General features: G+C 54.6%; 2 protein-coding genes across 3 annotated transcripts in view; one reads left to right on the top strand and one right to left on the bottom strand.

Annotated features, from left to right (window-relative positions):
• Window positions 1-5,897, top strand: part of PSMD8 (proteasome 26S subunit, non-ATPase 8) — a 7,291-nt gene extending 1,394 nt beyond the window's left edge. The window contains exons 2-7 of one of the 2 annotated variants that reach the window (XM_075016877.1): window positions 496-568; window positions 980-1,082; window positions 2,160-2,325; window positions 2,814-2,914; window positions 4,522-4,633; window positions 5,306-5,897. In XM_075016877.1, coding sequence (XP_074872978.1) covers window positions 496-568; window positions 980-1,082; window positions 2,160-2,325; window positions 2,814-2,914; window positions 4,522-4,633; window positions 5,306-5,443 — 693 coding nt within the window. In that variant the 3' untranslated portion in view covers window positions 5,444-5,897. The remainder of the gene's footprint in view (window positions 1-495; window positions 569-979; window positions 1,083-2,159; window positions 2,326-2,813; window positions 2,915-4,521; window positions 4,634-5,305) is intronic. The other variant, XM_075016878.1, reaches the window with a different exon arrangement.
• Window positions 5,898-8,697: 2,800 nt separating this feature from the next.
• GGN (gametogenetin) lies at window positions 8,698-14,002 on the bottom strand. Its single transcript, XM_075016914.1, has 3 exons — window positions 13,990-14,002; window positions 9,282-11,622; window positions 8,698-8,824 (listed from the first exon to the last, which is right to left on the bottom strand). Exons 2-3 carry the CDS (start codon window positions 11,606-11,608, stop codon window positions 8,698-8,700), a joined length of 2,454 nt encoding a protein of 817 aa, XP_074873015.1. The 5' UTR covers window positions 11,609-11,622; window positions 13,990-14,002.
• Window positions 14,003-15,434: the final 1,432 nt, after the last annotated feature.

Genomic DNA, 15,434 nt, shown 5'->3' with positions numbered 1-15,434 from the left:
TGGTAAACATTTTGAGGCTCCTGAAAGACACACCTGAGCACTTTGGCAAGTACAGTGGGAAACAGACGGCTGTAGTGATGCGCCACAGTGAGCGTGTGTTAAAGTTTTGGTGGTGTGTAGTGCTGCTGAAAGGCGTTAGCTCCACAAGCCCAGAGACTGGAGGCTTCTTTAACCTAGAATATGTACCACCAGTGTAATAGGTGTCTGGGCAAGCAGGACTCTGTCCATCTCCCTCCTGCAGTGTGCTGTAATTGTTCTGGAGGGGTCCCTGGCAACTCAGTTGCTGAAGCCCCAATATACTCTCCCTTCACCTGCTAACCAGTTGTGCTCTGGTATCTGATGATGTGGCCGCATGTGCTGTAAGGAACTGACCTGAGCCCCATCTCTGGAGAATGTGTTCAGGTCCCACAGACCTTGGTGGAATGCTTGAGCCAGAAGCTGTGGCTTTTCTAGTGTCCTGACTCATGAACACAGGTCTGTGCTTTTCTGTTCTAGCTAGCCCTGCTGGAGCTCAACTTCCTACCTACTACAGGCACAAAACTGACAAAGCAGCAGCTTATATTAGCCCGTAAGTATCATCCCTGCATTCCCTGGAAGGCACTTGTCCTGCCTCTTCTCCAATCCCTGAGCCGCAGGGCTGTGTGCGCTCTTAGCTGCTCTTTGTCTCTGTGTTGCATGGCAAATGGCCAAAATGCACTGGATTTAATATGCTGCCTCCTGCCTGATACGTCTAGTGAAAGGGCAGGCTCCCTGATGAAGCTGGCTGCCTGCAGTGCTATGTGAGGAGGAGGCGGCGGCGGTGGTCTCCTTCCTGACCGTGTGGGCCACTGGTGAATGAGATTTTTTCCAGCTTTGGCCTTGTTGTAATGCTGGAAGTAGAGAAGAGCCTTTGGAGGTGTCAGACAGGCAAGAAGCCTTGCTGCTTTCTCTCTGCCAGGCAAGTGTTCTTATTCTGCCTTTCCATCTCCCTCTGTCCCAGGGGATATTCTTGAAATTGGAGCCCAGTGGAGTATCCTGAAGAAGGACATCCCATCATTCGAGAGATATATGGCTCAGCTGAAATGTTATTACTTTGATTATAAGTAAGTGTTAGACCCTCAGCATTTCCTAGTGTAACCACTGATCCCTGAGAGATGGGACATATTCCTGGCCTACAATACCCTGCTGTACACATGGCTTGCCTCAGCTAGACTTCTGTATTGGATGCCAATATGCTGTCCCTTCCTGGTGCTCACAGTGGTGCAGCGAATGGCTCAGATCAATGTTCCCTATAAGGTAAGCACTTGAGTAGCCACCCAGGAGAAATTCAGGTGCTGCCCAGCTGATTAACAGAGCATCCACAGGCAGCAACCTGGGTTTCTACGGGTGATGCACATCTGTGCATGCCTTGGAGCACACAAAATTTGTTCTGCCCATGTATTGGAAAAAGTTAGAGGTAGCCCTGTTCCTTGGGTGTCCCATCTCTGACAGCAGCCCGGGAGCCAAACAAAGCCTTTGAACCAGCACAACCCAACTAGCAGTATGGTGCTGTGTCCCAGGTGTGAGTCTTTCCCAGCCTTCAAGTAGTCAGACCCTGGCTTAGTCTGCCTGCTACCTTTTAAATGAAGAGTGTTCTAAACGGGTGCAAAAACACTGAACAGAAAAACTGAATTAGCCTGAACCCAATGTCACTCAAGGGCTTGTTTGAGAGCACGCCTGGCAAATGAGGAAACATGGTTCTGGAATTAAAGTAAAATGGGTGTGTTGGACACTAGTCCCATTGCTGATGGAATAACTCATCCCTTCAGTGTTCTGTGCATCTTTGGTTCTCTTCTTGGGTCCTGAGAGAGTGAGTGTGAGAGAGGTATGGAAGTGAACTTTACCATAGCTGATACCCCTGCTCTCTCTGACCCACTCCGGAGAGATGGTAACATCACCAGATAACCACAACTGCCTGGGATAAAACAAGAGCAGGCGTTAACAGCAATGGTGGCTCTAGCACATCTCAATGCCTTAGTTAATGGTTCATGCTCCAGTGTTTTAACTTTTTCCTTTGTCTGTACCAAAAGGCTGTTCTATGGCGTGCACACCATGGTACTACACAGGCTGAGCTTGGGATGACCTTAGACAGTGACTGGATTCTCGTAACATTGGAATTAACACACCACTGTTCTTCTCAGGGATGAGTTGCCAGAGTCTGCCTACAAACATCAGCTGCTAGGCCTGAACCTGCTCTTCTTGCTGTCCCAGAACCGTGTGGCTGAGTTCCACACAGAGCTGGAGAGACTCCCCGCGAAAGACATCCAGACCAACGTGTACATCAAACACCCCGTCTCTCTAGAGCAGGTAGATACCAGCTCATCCTGCCTGTGGCTTTGGGTCACTGTTGTTCTGCCTTTTCTGTGCATTGTTGGTCTTCCTCACCTTCTGTGGGGGTGGGATCAGGGCATGGCCATGTCACTGCATGGATGTAGCCATCTGGCCAAAGCTTGTGTGGCTGCAGTGAGCCAACACCCCAGCCTGATGCTAGGGGCATGGTGCAGTGACAGCTGCCAACTTTTTGGGTTGGACCCTGAACAATTCGGAAAGATTCTCAGCATCCTCTACCCCTTCCTGTTTCACTGAGTCTTTGCTTCCAGAACAGTGTTGCTGGATGCTGTTAAACAGCCTTGCTGCAGTCTAGAGGTGGCTGCATCTTAGCAATGAGTAGAGGTGTGTCTGCGTCTGTGTTATAACTCTGTGGGGGTGTAAGGTTAAAGTGGGCCTTGCTCCAGAAGCAGCTAATCCAACCCCAAAGACAAGTGCCTTGAATCCCTTCTTCTCTCCCTGGCTAGTACTTGATGGAAGGCAGCTACAACAAAGTGTTCCTGGCCAAAGGCAACATCCCTGCAGAGAGTTACACTTTCTTTATCGATATCTTACTGGACACCATTCGGTGAGTTACTCTCTTCCTGTTGGCTGCTTCGACCCACCCTCGGTGCGGCTGTTAAAGGGAATCCATTATGTCCTGTGAGGCATCACCCAGAGCATGCAGGAAAGCACCTCACAAGGTGAAACGCCGCTAGGGAGCTAGAGTGTTGATGTCTTGTTGCTGGCATGGATATGTCCAGAGGAATGTAATTCCTTACTGGACATGTCAAGGAAATTGCAGTTTTTCAATGTGCCTGTGAGGTTCATGCTCGTACAAAAATGGCTGCACTTCCATTAGTTGTGCTATGGTAGTGCCTACGAGCCTGAGTCGGGGATTGCTGTACAAACAGAATCAAACCACTGGCCCTGGCCCAAGAGAGCGAACAATCTAGCTGCTGAGAAGCACACTAACATAGGAAGTAGCACGTATAATACGTGCTTCTGTGACTCCCTACTGCTTTCCAAATCCCCCATTCCCTCCCACCCGGTGCACGCTCCCAGCTCAGTGAACTCAAGCACGGAACAAAGCAGGAGCTGGCAAGTGAGGAGCAGCAAGAATGAGGGTTGGGGAAGACAGACTGGAAAGCATTTCTCTTTCTTAACATAAGGGTCTCGCCAGAGCAGTCTGGCAAAGTCTCTGTGGTGGTCACTGATTCTGGGTGAGCCACCTGAGTGTGCTTTTCAAAGGGCCCCTTAAAGGGTTTGTTCACAGCAGTGTGTTTTGGCTTCTTTAGTCTTAGTATCTGGGCCCCTCAGAGGCTGTAATGGGTTTATCCTCACAACCTTCCCCCCTCCTTTGGGAGGGCTGTTATCCCCTGTGTTACAAATGGGGAAAATGAGACACTGAGCAATCAAGCAAGTTGCCTGAGGTGTCTCAGCAAGTCTGTGGCTTGCCTTTCAGCTAACCGGGGTAGGGTCAGGAAGGGGTATTTTCCCCAGTGTATTTTGGAAGGGGGTTTTCTCCTCTCTCTGAAGTATCAGGGATGGGAGATAAGGGAATGTCAGGCTCTGAAGTGGTGCTGACCAGTCTCTCTGGTACTTGGTTGGCTGGTTCTGGCTCATGTGCTCAGTCTAAGTGACGGACATAGGTGAGATCAAGAAGGAATTTTTCCCCAGGTCAGATTGGCAGGTACCCTTGGGGGCATTTTCTTTCTGCCTCTGCAGTGTGGTGTGGGGGGTCCCATGCTAGTCTTATCTGGGTCTTTCAGTCCCTTTTCTGCCACTGCAGGGGCCTTGGGTGCTGGGTCCCTCCTGTGGCACACAATACTCTAGTCTTTAGTGAGGTGTGATACTGTGGTCTCATTTCAGCATGCTGGGGCTGGGTGGAGCTGCTGGCCTGTGCCAGACAGGTCAGGACGGCTGACCTAGCGGTCCCTTCTGGCCTTAAACTCTGACTCAGACTCAAAGGGATTGAACACTGGTTTCCTGAGCATAGGCTAATCCCCTAATCACTAGGCTGTCCTTCCCTCTCTCTTGTTAGGCTCTCAAAATCGGTGTAGAAGCCTCTTGGCCTAGCTTCCTTCCATCCTGCCTGCAAAATCCCATCTCTAGCACTCTGAGTTGTTGCTGCTGTATATCTCATGCTGGTTTTGAAGGCAGGGAGGTGACCATCTTGTTCCCCTTTGCTGTCAGGGATGAGATCGCTGGCTGCATTGAAAAAGCTTACGAGAAAATCCTCTTCAATGAAGCCACAAGGGTTTTGTTCTTCAGCACCCCAAAGAAAATGACAGAATACGCCAAGAAGGTGCGTGAGCTGGTGTCATCAGAGAGCCGGACTGTCAGCTGATCTGCAGCTCTGTGGGCAACAGAGTCAGACCTGCTGTCTTCATTGATGAGTCCACTTCTGCTATTCTTTGTTCACACTAGTCCTCCCAAGCTGCCACAGTGGTAGCAGGCTGAGCCACATTTGAATGGCCTTGTTTTTTCCACCACAGAAACTGGTGCCCCAGTGCCTCATGGGAGTTGTAGTTCAGCTGTCTTTTGCTCCTGACTTCTTCCATGTGCCAGGTTTTCTCAGTGGACTACATCTCCCATGATGCGTCACTTTCCCCCTGCTTGGTAAGGAGCAGGGCATTGCGGAGGTCTTAACTGTGGTGCATCATGCAAGATGTAGTCCAGCCAGACTGCTGAGCCACAAGCAGTCCCCCTGGGAAGGATTTCTAATGTTGACATGGAAACCAAAACCTTGGTTCTTAGATGTTGTTGTCTGCATGGCCCAGGGTGTAACCTGCCTGGAAGGGTTGAACTGGCTGGAATTCCAGACTGTGCTTCCAGGAAGGCAGAAGTGTTTCAACTCGCCCTGCAAGGAGAAAATCACCACAGCAGGGAAAGGCTTGAAACCCACAAATCAGGAGGGTGAGATGCTTGAGATGCTATAAAAGAAGTCTAATACCATGTTCTTTCCCTTTTATTTTAGCGTGGTTGGGTTCTGGGGCCACACAACTACTACAGCTTCAGCAGCCAGCAGCAGAAACCCGAAGACGCCACCATCCCTTCGACAGAGTTAGCAAAGCAGGTCATTGAATACGCCCGACAGCTAGAAATGATCGTCTAGCGAAGCTCCTCCAGGACTTTTCCCCTGCTGCCCTCTCCTGGTCCCCTTGTTATTTTAGTGTCTTACTCCCCTTCCCATCAACCTGCCCATTTTTTAAAAACTGTTGTAGGGTTTCTCCAGGACAGCACGTTCGCTGAGTGTGAGCAGCCCTTAATGCGGACATGTCCTATGCGCAGGGAGGGTCTTAAAGGAGCATGCTGCTTTGGCCTTTCCTTGGTCAGCAGCATGGGCGAAGGGCAAGACCCTTTTTAAGACCCTTCCAAACCCAGACTCTTCCCTGTATATGGTGGGCCCGTTTCCCAGCCTACATCCATTAACACCCACGCTCTGGATGCTGAGATACGGGTGCTGGTCTCTGTTCTACCCTCCTTTGCTGATCAGGGACATCTCAGAATCTTGTCAACAAATGGTTACACAGCTTCCAGGAGCCGTAATTAAAGTGTTTTGCTTCATGTCCCTGCTTCATTTGTTGAGTCATTTAAAGGGACCATGCCGGGTTAAATAAAACTAGCTTCTTGTACAAATGCATTTCTTTGGCCGTGGTAGCAAGGGGACTGCCAGAGCTTAGTGCTACATAAGGCTACGTTTGCAGAGAGCTGGATACTTTACTGGGAAGCAGATGTCGAACTATTCAGGTAGCTGGGAAAGGCCCGTCTGGAACTCTGCTCCTCCCTGGCTGATCTTATTTCCCTTGGAGAAGTAAATGGAGACTGGAAGGATGGTCTTCATGGTAGGAAATTCCCTGCTGTGCTACAGAATCCTTCTGGAACCTTGGTCACTTCACACAAGTGTTTTTGAGGTCTCCGTTTCCCCTCTAAAACAGGGAATCACAGTGCTGCCCTGCCTCGGGGGGGTAGTGGTAAGTACCATTGCCAGCTGGGCCCTTTCTCTGCCTTCTCCATGACTACACAGGGGCAGGTTTAGAGACAGATACCCTGGAGGCTTTTTGAGGGACTTAAAATAAATATTTGATATTTATGTTGAATCTTTTTTGAGTTAACCTGAACTCCCTGCAGTCCTGGCTGGTTTCTTTAACCACTGGGCAGCATCTCTGCTCTCTCAGTTCCTGGACCTTATCTCTCCTTTCCTAGGTAAACACAAGGGTGCCAGCTGGTGCCCCTTTGCTGAGTCAGTTTCTTAGAACAAGTTCCTTTTGCTGGTTTTCCTGTGACTAGACAGAAGGAAATGGGTTTGTTTTGAGGGAGGAGGCCTCGGTCTGTCTTAGAATTCAGTAACAGAGAGAACTGTGTTAGTCTGCATTTGTTAGAATTCAGTGTCAAGGACAAGCTCTAGGGCCAGCTTATTTTCATTGGTGTGGTGATAGCTGGGAAGGGGAAGCCGCACAGATCAGATCATGGCCTTTGTTTGCATAGGGGCTTGAGGTGCTCCTGCCTGCTGTAGGCAGGATATGGCTGCCCATGCTGGAGTTGGGGGAGAAGCATTGTGAAGGTCAGATGCTCCAGTACCTGTCCCCACATGCACGCCATACTCAGGCAAAAGCTGGTTGTCCCAGGGCTGAATTTCCCTTTCAGTCTGAAGATGACTGAGTTTGAGAAGGGGCACAAACCAGTCACCCAGCTGCTTCCCAGTCTCTGCCTTGGTTGCAAAGGACACGCTGTTCCCTGTACAAGCTCACAGTCTCCCCCAAGGTGCCTTTGCAGCCTGCTCTAGTGGCAAAGAGGGATAATACCTGCCTCGCCATCTGGTTGTAAGGAAGCAAGGATGAATTGCTGTAATTAAAAACATTGGTCCAGCCAAGGCAGCCATTGCACTGACCAAAGCAATACCGCTGTTTAACTGAACTTCAGAGGCTTCCACTCTGTGTAAGCCGCAAGGCCCAGCGGTTGGCAGGATTTTCACAGCATGGACAATGCAAAGCAGGTGTGAAATGCTATATGGTAAGAAGTCGCTCTTTTTGCATGGGTGTCTGATTGCATCAAAGAACGGCTTCCCACTCCTCCAGAGCAGTTGCAGTGCTGCAAACAAATTCAAACAGCCCATCCCCTAGTTTTTCAGTGGCATTTAAAACTAAGAAAAATAACAGGGTAAGTTCCTTTGTGCCAGGGTGCTTCTCCTGGTTCTGCCTGTACCTAGCAGCACCTGGTCTAGGGGACATAGCCAGCTGGGTGTGGGTCTGAGCAGCTAAAATAATAAAGCTAGCTTTTATCTAGCACTTTTCAGCAGCTTTGGTGAGTCTATTACATGTATTAAAGCCCTGTCTGCCTGGGATGGCAGAAAGCTGGTGTAACTGCAAGAGGGGAACACCCTTTTTTATTCTGAAATGATACCCAGTGGTGCCCACACCAGAGAGGGATGAAGGGAAAACAGCAGAACAACTTCTCTCTGTGCCAGGTGCTCCACGCAGGCCTTGTACAGTCAGGTCCTTCTTGAGCTCTTGACTCACAATGCAACATTGGCCCTGAATGGTTAACATGAAGGCTTGCCCTGGGCTGTTTTCTCTTTTTTGTTGCTAGGGTGTGCTGCAGCTCTGTTACTGCTTCCCTTGCAGAGAACAGCTGGGAACCTTGCCCAGACCATCTAACTGCTCAGGAACTTGTGACTGGCTGAGAGGTGCCTTTAGCAGACCTAGACCAGCAAGAGAACAGTACCTTTGCTTAGAGCTGGATGCAGCTGGGCAAGCTTCCCCTGGCTGGTTCTGGGCATGCTCCTTTCTCCCAACACACCACCCTGGGCCCCAGAACATCTCCTAGGACATTTGCAGTTCTTCCATTCCTGCCTCAGCTCTGTGCAGACACCTGGGGATCCTTTCAACCCCCCATTCACCTCTCATGCTCCTTGAACCCCACTCCTGCTTTATTTCAGGCACTTCCTGCATGGCCCCTTGTTCCTGAGGGATACTGCGTGCGCCCATCATCCCCTGGCACAGGTTGTGTCCCCTATGTCCTCCTGCCCCCATGCTAGTGCCTCTTGGTACAACCCTTCCCCAGGCCAGGGTCCCTCAGTTTCCCCTCAGCAGGGGTTCTGTGGCCTCCCCGCCTCCCCTCCCCCACACTGCAAGGGAGGATTGCCAGGAGGCAGTTTCCATATGCTTCACTGTATATAGCTGGGGCAGCCCAGGGGACCTGGTGGAGCTGAGAATCAGGCTGGCTTTCTCTGGGGTAGGGAGGCCACATGAGGGCAAATTCAGCCATGTCCAGCCTGCTGCTGCTGCTCCTGCATGGATGGGCACGTGAACGAAGCCAACCCACAGAGCTGGCCCAACGTGGTTTATTGATGGGAAAACTGTAGGTCCGTCAGTCGTCTCCAGCTTGCTGCTCATACGAATCCAGGAAGAACCTGGTGCCAGCGACCAGGGATCCAGCCAGGATGGCAGTGGAGACCCAGGGCGGCTCAGCCAGGTGGTTGGCGGAGGGAGTCAGCCTGCATGGGAGGGTCAAACAAGAGGACAGGCCCTAGTTTGCACAGAGCAGGCCCTTGGGCATGGCTGGTCTGTCCCAGGTACCAACCCCCCAGTCTGCCACCTCTGGCAGCTTTGTTCATCGGGGAAACGGGCACAAGTGAGATGGGCAAATGCAACCCTGCTTGTCGCGGCTATTAGCCTTCCCCAGCTGAGGTCCAGCCCAGCCCCATGGTGGCTGAAAGCTTGAGCTTTCTTGTATTGGGAAATGATTTTCTATCAGGGCTGCCTGGGCAGGAGAGGAACAGGCAACCTGGTGGTTGTCCATTCGCCGGTCTCCAGGGCCCAGCTCCTCAAAGATGTTTAGGTGCCTACCTCTCATTGGCTCTGAGGACGTGGGCCTGAGGCAGTGGCTCTCCTTACAGAGGCAGAGCTCTGAGCACTGGAGGAGACCGCAGCCCAGATCCCACACCCACTCACCATGCCGAGATGTTCCTGGGCAGCTTCTTTGGATCCTGGTGCTTGCAGTAGCACTTCCTGGGGCATGAATCCATGATCTGGAATGGTGGCCAGTGGTGAGTGGACGCCTGGGGTCCACTGTGTGAGCCATCCCGACCTTGCTCTGTGGCCAGGTCCTGGCAAGGCTCAGCTGGGGCAATAGGTGGCTCTGAGGCTTCCCTCCCCTGCCTCTGCGACTTGATTTTCTGTGCTTTGGCCTTTGGCTGTCCATGGGCCTTGAGCTTCTCCTGTGGTCTCTGAGCAGGAGTAGCTTCTGCCTTGGGCTGCCACATGGACTGGGACTGCAGCTTTGCTGTGGCCTGTTTCCTAGCCTTTGGCTTGATGTGGCCTGGCACCCCCTTGGAGGCATTGCTCTGCTCTAATGCTGCTCGGTCCTGAGTTGCCACAGAACAGGAGGGGCAGGGAGCCTGTGGGCATGTTGGCACTGGGAGGATAGGGGTGGCAGAAATAGCCTCCTGACCAGGCAGTGCCATGGGTGGATCCTCCCCTTTCCCAGGCTGGACCAGGTTGGCAGCTACAGCCTCTCCTGAAGGCAAGACGGGTGGGCCTGGGGTGGGCAGAACAGGAGCCCTTGCTGGTGGAATTGTCTCTGAGCCCTGTGGCTTCCACTGCTGAGTCTCGCCAGCTTGTGGTAGCTGGAAGGCACAGCTGAGCTGAGAGGGTTCTCCATGGGGTTCTCCGGTGGGACTCAGATTCTTCTTATTGTCATTGGCCAGGCACATATGGTCAGGCTGTGGATGGCCCTCATCCTGTCTCAGCCCATCTAACTTGGGGCCCCTGCCAAAGGAGGACATGAGCTCAGAGAAGTCAGAGCCAAACTGGGGGCTGTTTATCCCCTGGCCTTTGCGCCGCTGTGGGTATGGGGTGGGCACTCTGGGCTTCTGACCCTCTGTACTCCTGACGTTGAAGGATGTGAGGTCATCCAGGATCTTGACCAGATGCAGCTGCTGCTTGGGCTGGCTCTGGGGCTGTGTGGCAGTTGAGGCCGGCTCCTTTGTGTTCATTTTCTGGAACTGGTCCAAGAAGGCCTGGGTGAAGGCCTCGAGCTCCTCCTGTTCTCTCTTGTCCACCTCCTTCAGCAATGGCAGCTTCTCAGAGACCTTGGGTGACTCAGAAGCAGTGGACGGGGACTTCTTCTGGGGACAATGCTTCAGGGCATCGGCATAGGAGATGCCAGAGGAGATCAGGCCAGCCTGGTGCTTTATTGCCGTGATGCTGGGAGCCCGCTGCCCTGGCTGGATGGTGACTTTGTACAGGACACTCAGGCCATGTTCCAACAGGGCCTGCATCCCCTCTGCGTTCACCCCTTTCTCCTGATTCCCCTGGGGCTCTTTGACTCTGCTGCCCCGGGTCTTGGCCTGGTTGGTGGGTGTTTGCCGGGGGCTGGTGGGCGCCTTCGAGTCACCATGGCTGCCGGCTGTGCCTTCCTCATATGACAGGGGCTGTTTTTTCCCTCCTGAAACAGCTGTTGGGCTTGTGGGAGCTGTCCTGGTTGGGTTGCTTTCTGCTGCATTGTTAGGCCCACTCTGCTCATTGGGGTTTGGAGCAACTGAATGGACAAGGTGGCCCAGGACTGAACTCGGCACCTGTGTCTTGGTCAGAGGCTCTTGGCTGCAAACTTCAGGCTCTGACATGACCTTGGGTGCTCCAATCCCCCATGCACGCTCTAGTGGCACTGGGGCAGCAGCACTCTTGCCTGGAAGGTCACCCTGGCCTCCTTGCTTCATGGTGGAAATGGTCTCCCCTTTGTTCTTCCCTTTGACCGCTGCCTTTCGGCACCTCTGCACTTCATGCTCAGGTGGCAAGTTTTGAGACCCTGAAGTTCCCTTCTGGTCCTGGGGCTCCCCTTGGCGGCTGCCTAGAACACCCAGTGCTGGGCTCAGCTCCAACCCTAAGCTGGGCTCCCCACTTAGGCAGGTCAGACTGGCTTCCCTGGCCTTCCCTCGCCTCAGCTCCTGAGAGGGCTCATTGTCTCCAAGGCTTGTATCTCTCCCAAGGCTGCTGGAATTCTGGACCCACACGGACGACAGCTTGAGCTTGGATTTCTTGGAGTAACTCTTGCCCATCTCTGAGGACACTGCCAGCCCTCCTCTTCTCCCTGGCTCTCTGAGTGGCTGGGGCTCTTTTGCTGCACAGGTTTCGGGATGAGGTGGGAGGGTTCCTGACTCTCTCCTGACCCCGTGTGGTGCACCTACGAAGTAACTGGCATCCGCTCCTGGCTTCCCTTCCCTGTCTTTGCCCTGCGTGAGGTCTACATCTTGGGATGCTTCTGACTGCACGTTGCCCATTTTCAACGTCCATCCTACAAGCAGGAGAAGAGAGTACGGCAATGCTGCACAGTGGGTGGAGACTCTGGAGGTGTACAATCTAGTTTCACCTCTGCCACTGGCCTGTTGGATGACCTAGCCCTGTCCAAGCTTCTGGTTTTCCTCCCAGCCCTTGCCTAGTTAATCAACTCTTGATCTAGTGGGTCCCTTCTGCCCATAAACTGTGCAGGCCTTATGGGCTGAGACTGTCTCTTCCTAGCACAATTGGGCCTGGAGGGCTGGTTATTTATCTGGCTGTTGAAGGTATTTATATGAGTCTGGTCCTTGCCATCTTTATTGGATTTATCTTCACAACACTCATTGTGCAGGTGGGGAAACTGAGGCACACCATGGCTATGACCCACTCCTCACAGGGATTTCAATTCAGCAGGCATTCAAACCCAATGTCCCTTTAAGGACCTGGTCCGGAGCGACCCCCAAGGTCACACAGTAGTAGAGCAAGGAAGAACTCAGGCCTCCTACGTCCCAGACTTATGCCCTAGTAATTGGGCAGCCCTTCCTCCCTTGAGTGGGGCAGAAATGCTCTTCTGTAACACAGACACAAATGGCAGCAAGAGCAGACAGCTACACCACCAGAGCTCCTAAAGAAAAACCAGGGGCACATTTTTAACAGGGAAGGTAATTAGCCCGTGGGACCACTTCCCAGAGCCTGAGGCATCTTCTCTGGTTATTCTGAAACCAAGCCTGACTATTTTTCTAAAAGACTGGCTCTGGTTCAAAGAGGAATGAATCCCAAAAGGCACTGGGCTTTATTTGTTCCCTAGCCACAGTATCCGCTTCTGGCCTTAGACCTATGAATAGCACCCCTGGGTTCCAAGTGTTTACAGAGGGGGAAAATGGGGTGAACCAACTTGCGTAAAAGACCTAAGCAAAACTTAGGTGCCATGAGACGGTAGTGAGAGTAGACACAGATGAAGGGCCAGATCCAAAGCTTATTCAAAGCCGGGGGGAAGCTTTCCATGGCCTCCAGTGGCCATGGGATGAGGCCAAGACAGAGCCAGCTCCCCAAGGTCATTCATTTTACTTTGATTTCAAAGGGAGTTCTTTATACTACCTCCTGCTGGCAAAGAGGCCACGTGTTATTCCTATTAGGTGTAGTTCTGTAGTAGGTGTAGTACGGTAGCACCTGGAAGCCCCAAGTGTGGGGGGTTGTGCGAGTTGCTGTAGATTTGTATGGGTATTAGGCATATCACAGTAGCACTTACACGATTCACCAAGGATGGGAACCCCATTTCAGTAGGTGCTGTACAAAACAGAAGACAAAGACGGCCCTTGCCCCAAAGAACGTACATGCGAGGTTCCACCCTGGTCTGGGGCACACAGGCTATTTCACAAAAAAAAACTGTATGGGGTCAAGGTCGAGTAAAATAATCAAGTTCCCTTCCACCCTAAATTACACTGTGTAGCTCAGGAGTGACTCCTCTGTAGCCAAGTTACAGTGGTGTAAGCCCAGCTTAAGGGAGAAGATAAACAACGCCCACAGATCATCAACAGAGGTGCTGGTGGATGACAGAGAGGCAGGGTTGCCTAGTGGATAGAACCCTACACTAGAGCTCAGGACACAAGGTTTTTATTCCCAGCTCTGGCATGCCAGGTGACCTGGGGCAAGTTACACCCCCCCCCCCCGCCCTCCACCTACCTCTTGCGCCTCAGTCTCCCCATCAGGATTTCAGGACAACGAGGATTTTAGGGGTAGCGAGAGGGCTTGTGTATTATGTTTGAGCTCTGTTGATGATCTTTGCTGGGCTTTGTTATGGGCAATCAATGCCCTATTTGTTACAGATGAAAAATCTACCCCCCGTCCTCCGACCTTTATCCATTTTGTTGGGCCGGTGGGTTGTCACTTGAATGTCTCTTTGCTTGTGTGGGTTCCAGCACACCAGGGGCAGAGCTGGGACCAGACCATTACTGCGTGCTCATGGTTACTGGATCGCTCCGAGCCTGGCTCTCCATCGGTAACTTGGCTCGGCCCAAGGTCAGCGGTGCCGGGGACTAGCGCCCCCCCGCTGGTGAACCCACATCTCCCCCCACCCCAGAGAGCGAGGGCCTTGTCTCCAGCCCCCCACATCTCCCCCAGCTGCTGGCTCCTGAGTGAGCTGCCTCTGCCCCCCACAGCCCCACGCTTAATGCTTCTGCCCAGCCAGGTGGGAACTGCCCCAAACCCCGACGCCTCGCACCTCCCGCCTGCTCAGAGCCCATCCCCCACTAGCGCCCCCCCGACCCGCTCCTCGGCCAGTGTCCCTCCCCTCCCCCACAGAATGATGTCCCGGGCCCCCCCTTAACGCCCCTGCCCCCCGATTCCCCCCCCCGCTCACGCCCCTCCCCCCACATCCCCCGCTCACCGCCTGCCGGGGGCTCTGGCCAGCGGCCCGGGAAGCCTCGAACCCAACGGCCACGGGTCGCGTGGGAGCCCCCGGAGCCCCGCCCCCTCCGCCCCTCCGAGCCCCGCCCCCAGGAACTCCCGCCCCGCCCCTCCCCTCCCCTCCGAACCGCCTCAGCACCCTCCCGCCCCTCCTCCACCTCACTCCTCCATCCCCCCGCCCTGCGAGCCCGGCCCCCCAACCGCCCCCGCCGCCCTCTGTCCTGCGAGCCCGGCCCCCCAACCGCCCCACTCTGTCCTGTGAGCCCCGCCCCCCAACTGCCCCAGGCCCCCCGTCCTGTGAGCCCCGCCCCCCTCTGTCCTGCGAGCCCGGCCCCCCAACCGCCCCCCTCTGTCCTGTGAGCCCCGCCCCCCAACTGCCCCAGGCCCCCCGTCCTGTGAGCCCCGCCCCCCTCTGTCCTGTGAGCCCGACCCCCAACTGCCCCAGCCCCCCTCTGTCCTGCGAGCCCGGCCCCCCAACTGCCCCCCTCCCCCCTCTCTCCTGTGAGCCCGCCCCCCCAACTGCCCCAGCTCCTCGTCCTGTGAGCCCCGCCCCCCAACTGCTGCAGCCCCCCCCCGTCCTGTGAGCCCCACCTCTCACAGCTTTGCAAGTCCCCTCTGAACCCCCATCCCCCACAGGCCCTCTGCAAGCCCCCTCTATGCCCCCTATTCCCATGAGTGCCACCCTCCAGGAGCCGCACTAAACCCCCTGTCCTGTGAGCCCTGCCCCCCAACCGCCCCCGCCCCTCTCTGTCCTGTGAGCCCGGCCCCCCAACCGCCCCAGGCCCCCCGTCCTGTGAGCCCTGCCCCCCAACCGCCCCCGCCCCCCTCTGGCCTGCGAGCCCAGCCCCCCAACTGCCCCCGCTCCCCCATCCTTTGAGCCCTGGCCCCCTCTGTCCTGTGAGCTTTGCCCCCCCAACTGCCCCAGGCCCCTCGTCCTGTGAGCCCTGCCCCCCAACTGCTCCCGCCCTCCTCTGTCCTGCGAGCCCAGCCCCCCAACTGCCCCAGGCCCCCCGTCCTGTGAGCCCTGCCCCCCAACCGCCCCCTCCCCCCTCTGTCCTGTGAGCCCACCCCCCCAACTGCCCCAGCCCCTCGTCCTGTGAGCCCTGCCCCCCAACTGCTGCAGCCCCCCCCCATCCTGTGAGCCCCACCTCTCACAGCTTTGCAAGTCCCCTCTGAACCCCCATCTCCCACAGGCCCTCTGCAAGCCCCCTCTATGCCCCCTATTCCCATGAGTGCCACCCTCCAGGAGCCGCACTAAACCCCCTGTCCTGAGAGCCCGGCCCATCACAGTTTCCCCATCAGCTCCCCCTGAACCTTTCCATCCCACAAGCCCCACCCCTCACAGTCTCCCTGAGTGGCCTCCTCCAACGCCCTGTCCTGCAAGCACCCTCTGAACCTCCCATTCCCTGAGCCTTGCCACTCACT

This window comes from Carettochelys insculpta, chromosome 22 (genome assembly GCF_033958435.1).
Source record: "Carettochelys insculpta isolate YL-2023 chromosome 22, ASM3395843v1, whole genome shotgun sequence".
Lineage (NCBI taxonomy): Eukaryota > Metazoa > Chordata > Testudines > Carettochelyidae > Carettochelys > Carettochelys insculpta.
The sequence above is the reverse complement of the archived record's forward strand: the minus strand, read 5'-3'. Positions and strand labels throughout refer to the sequence as shown.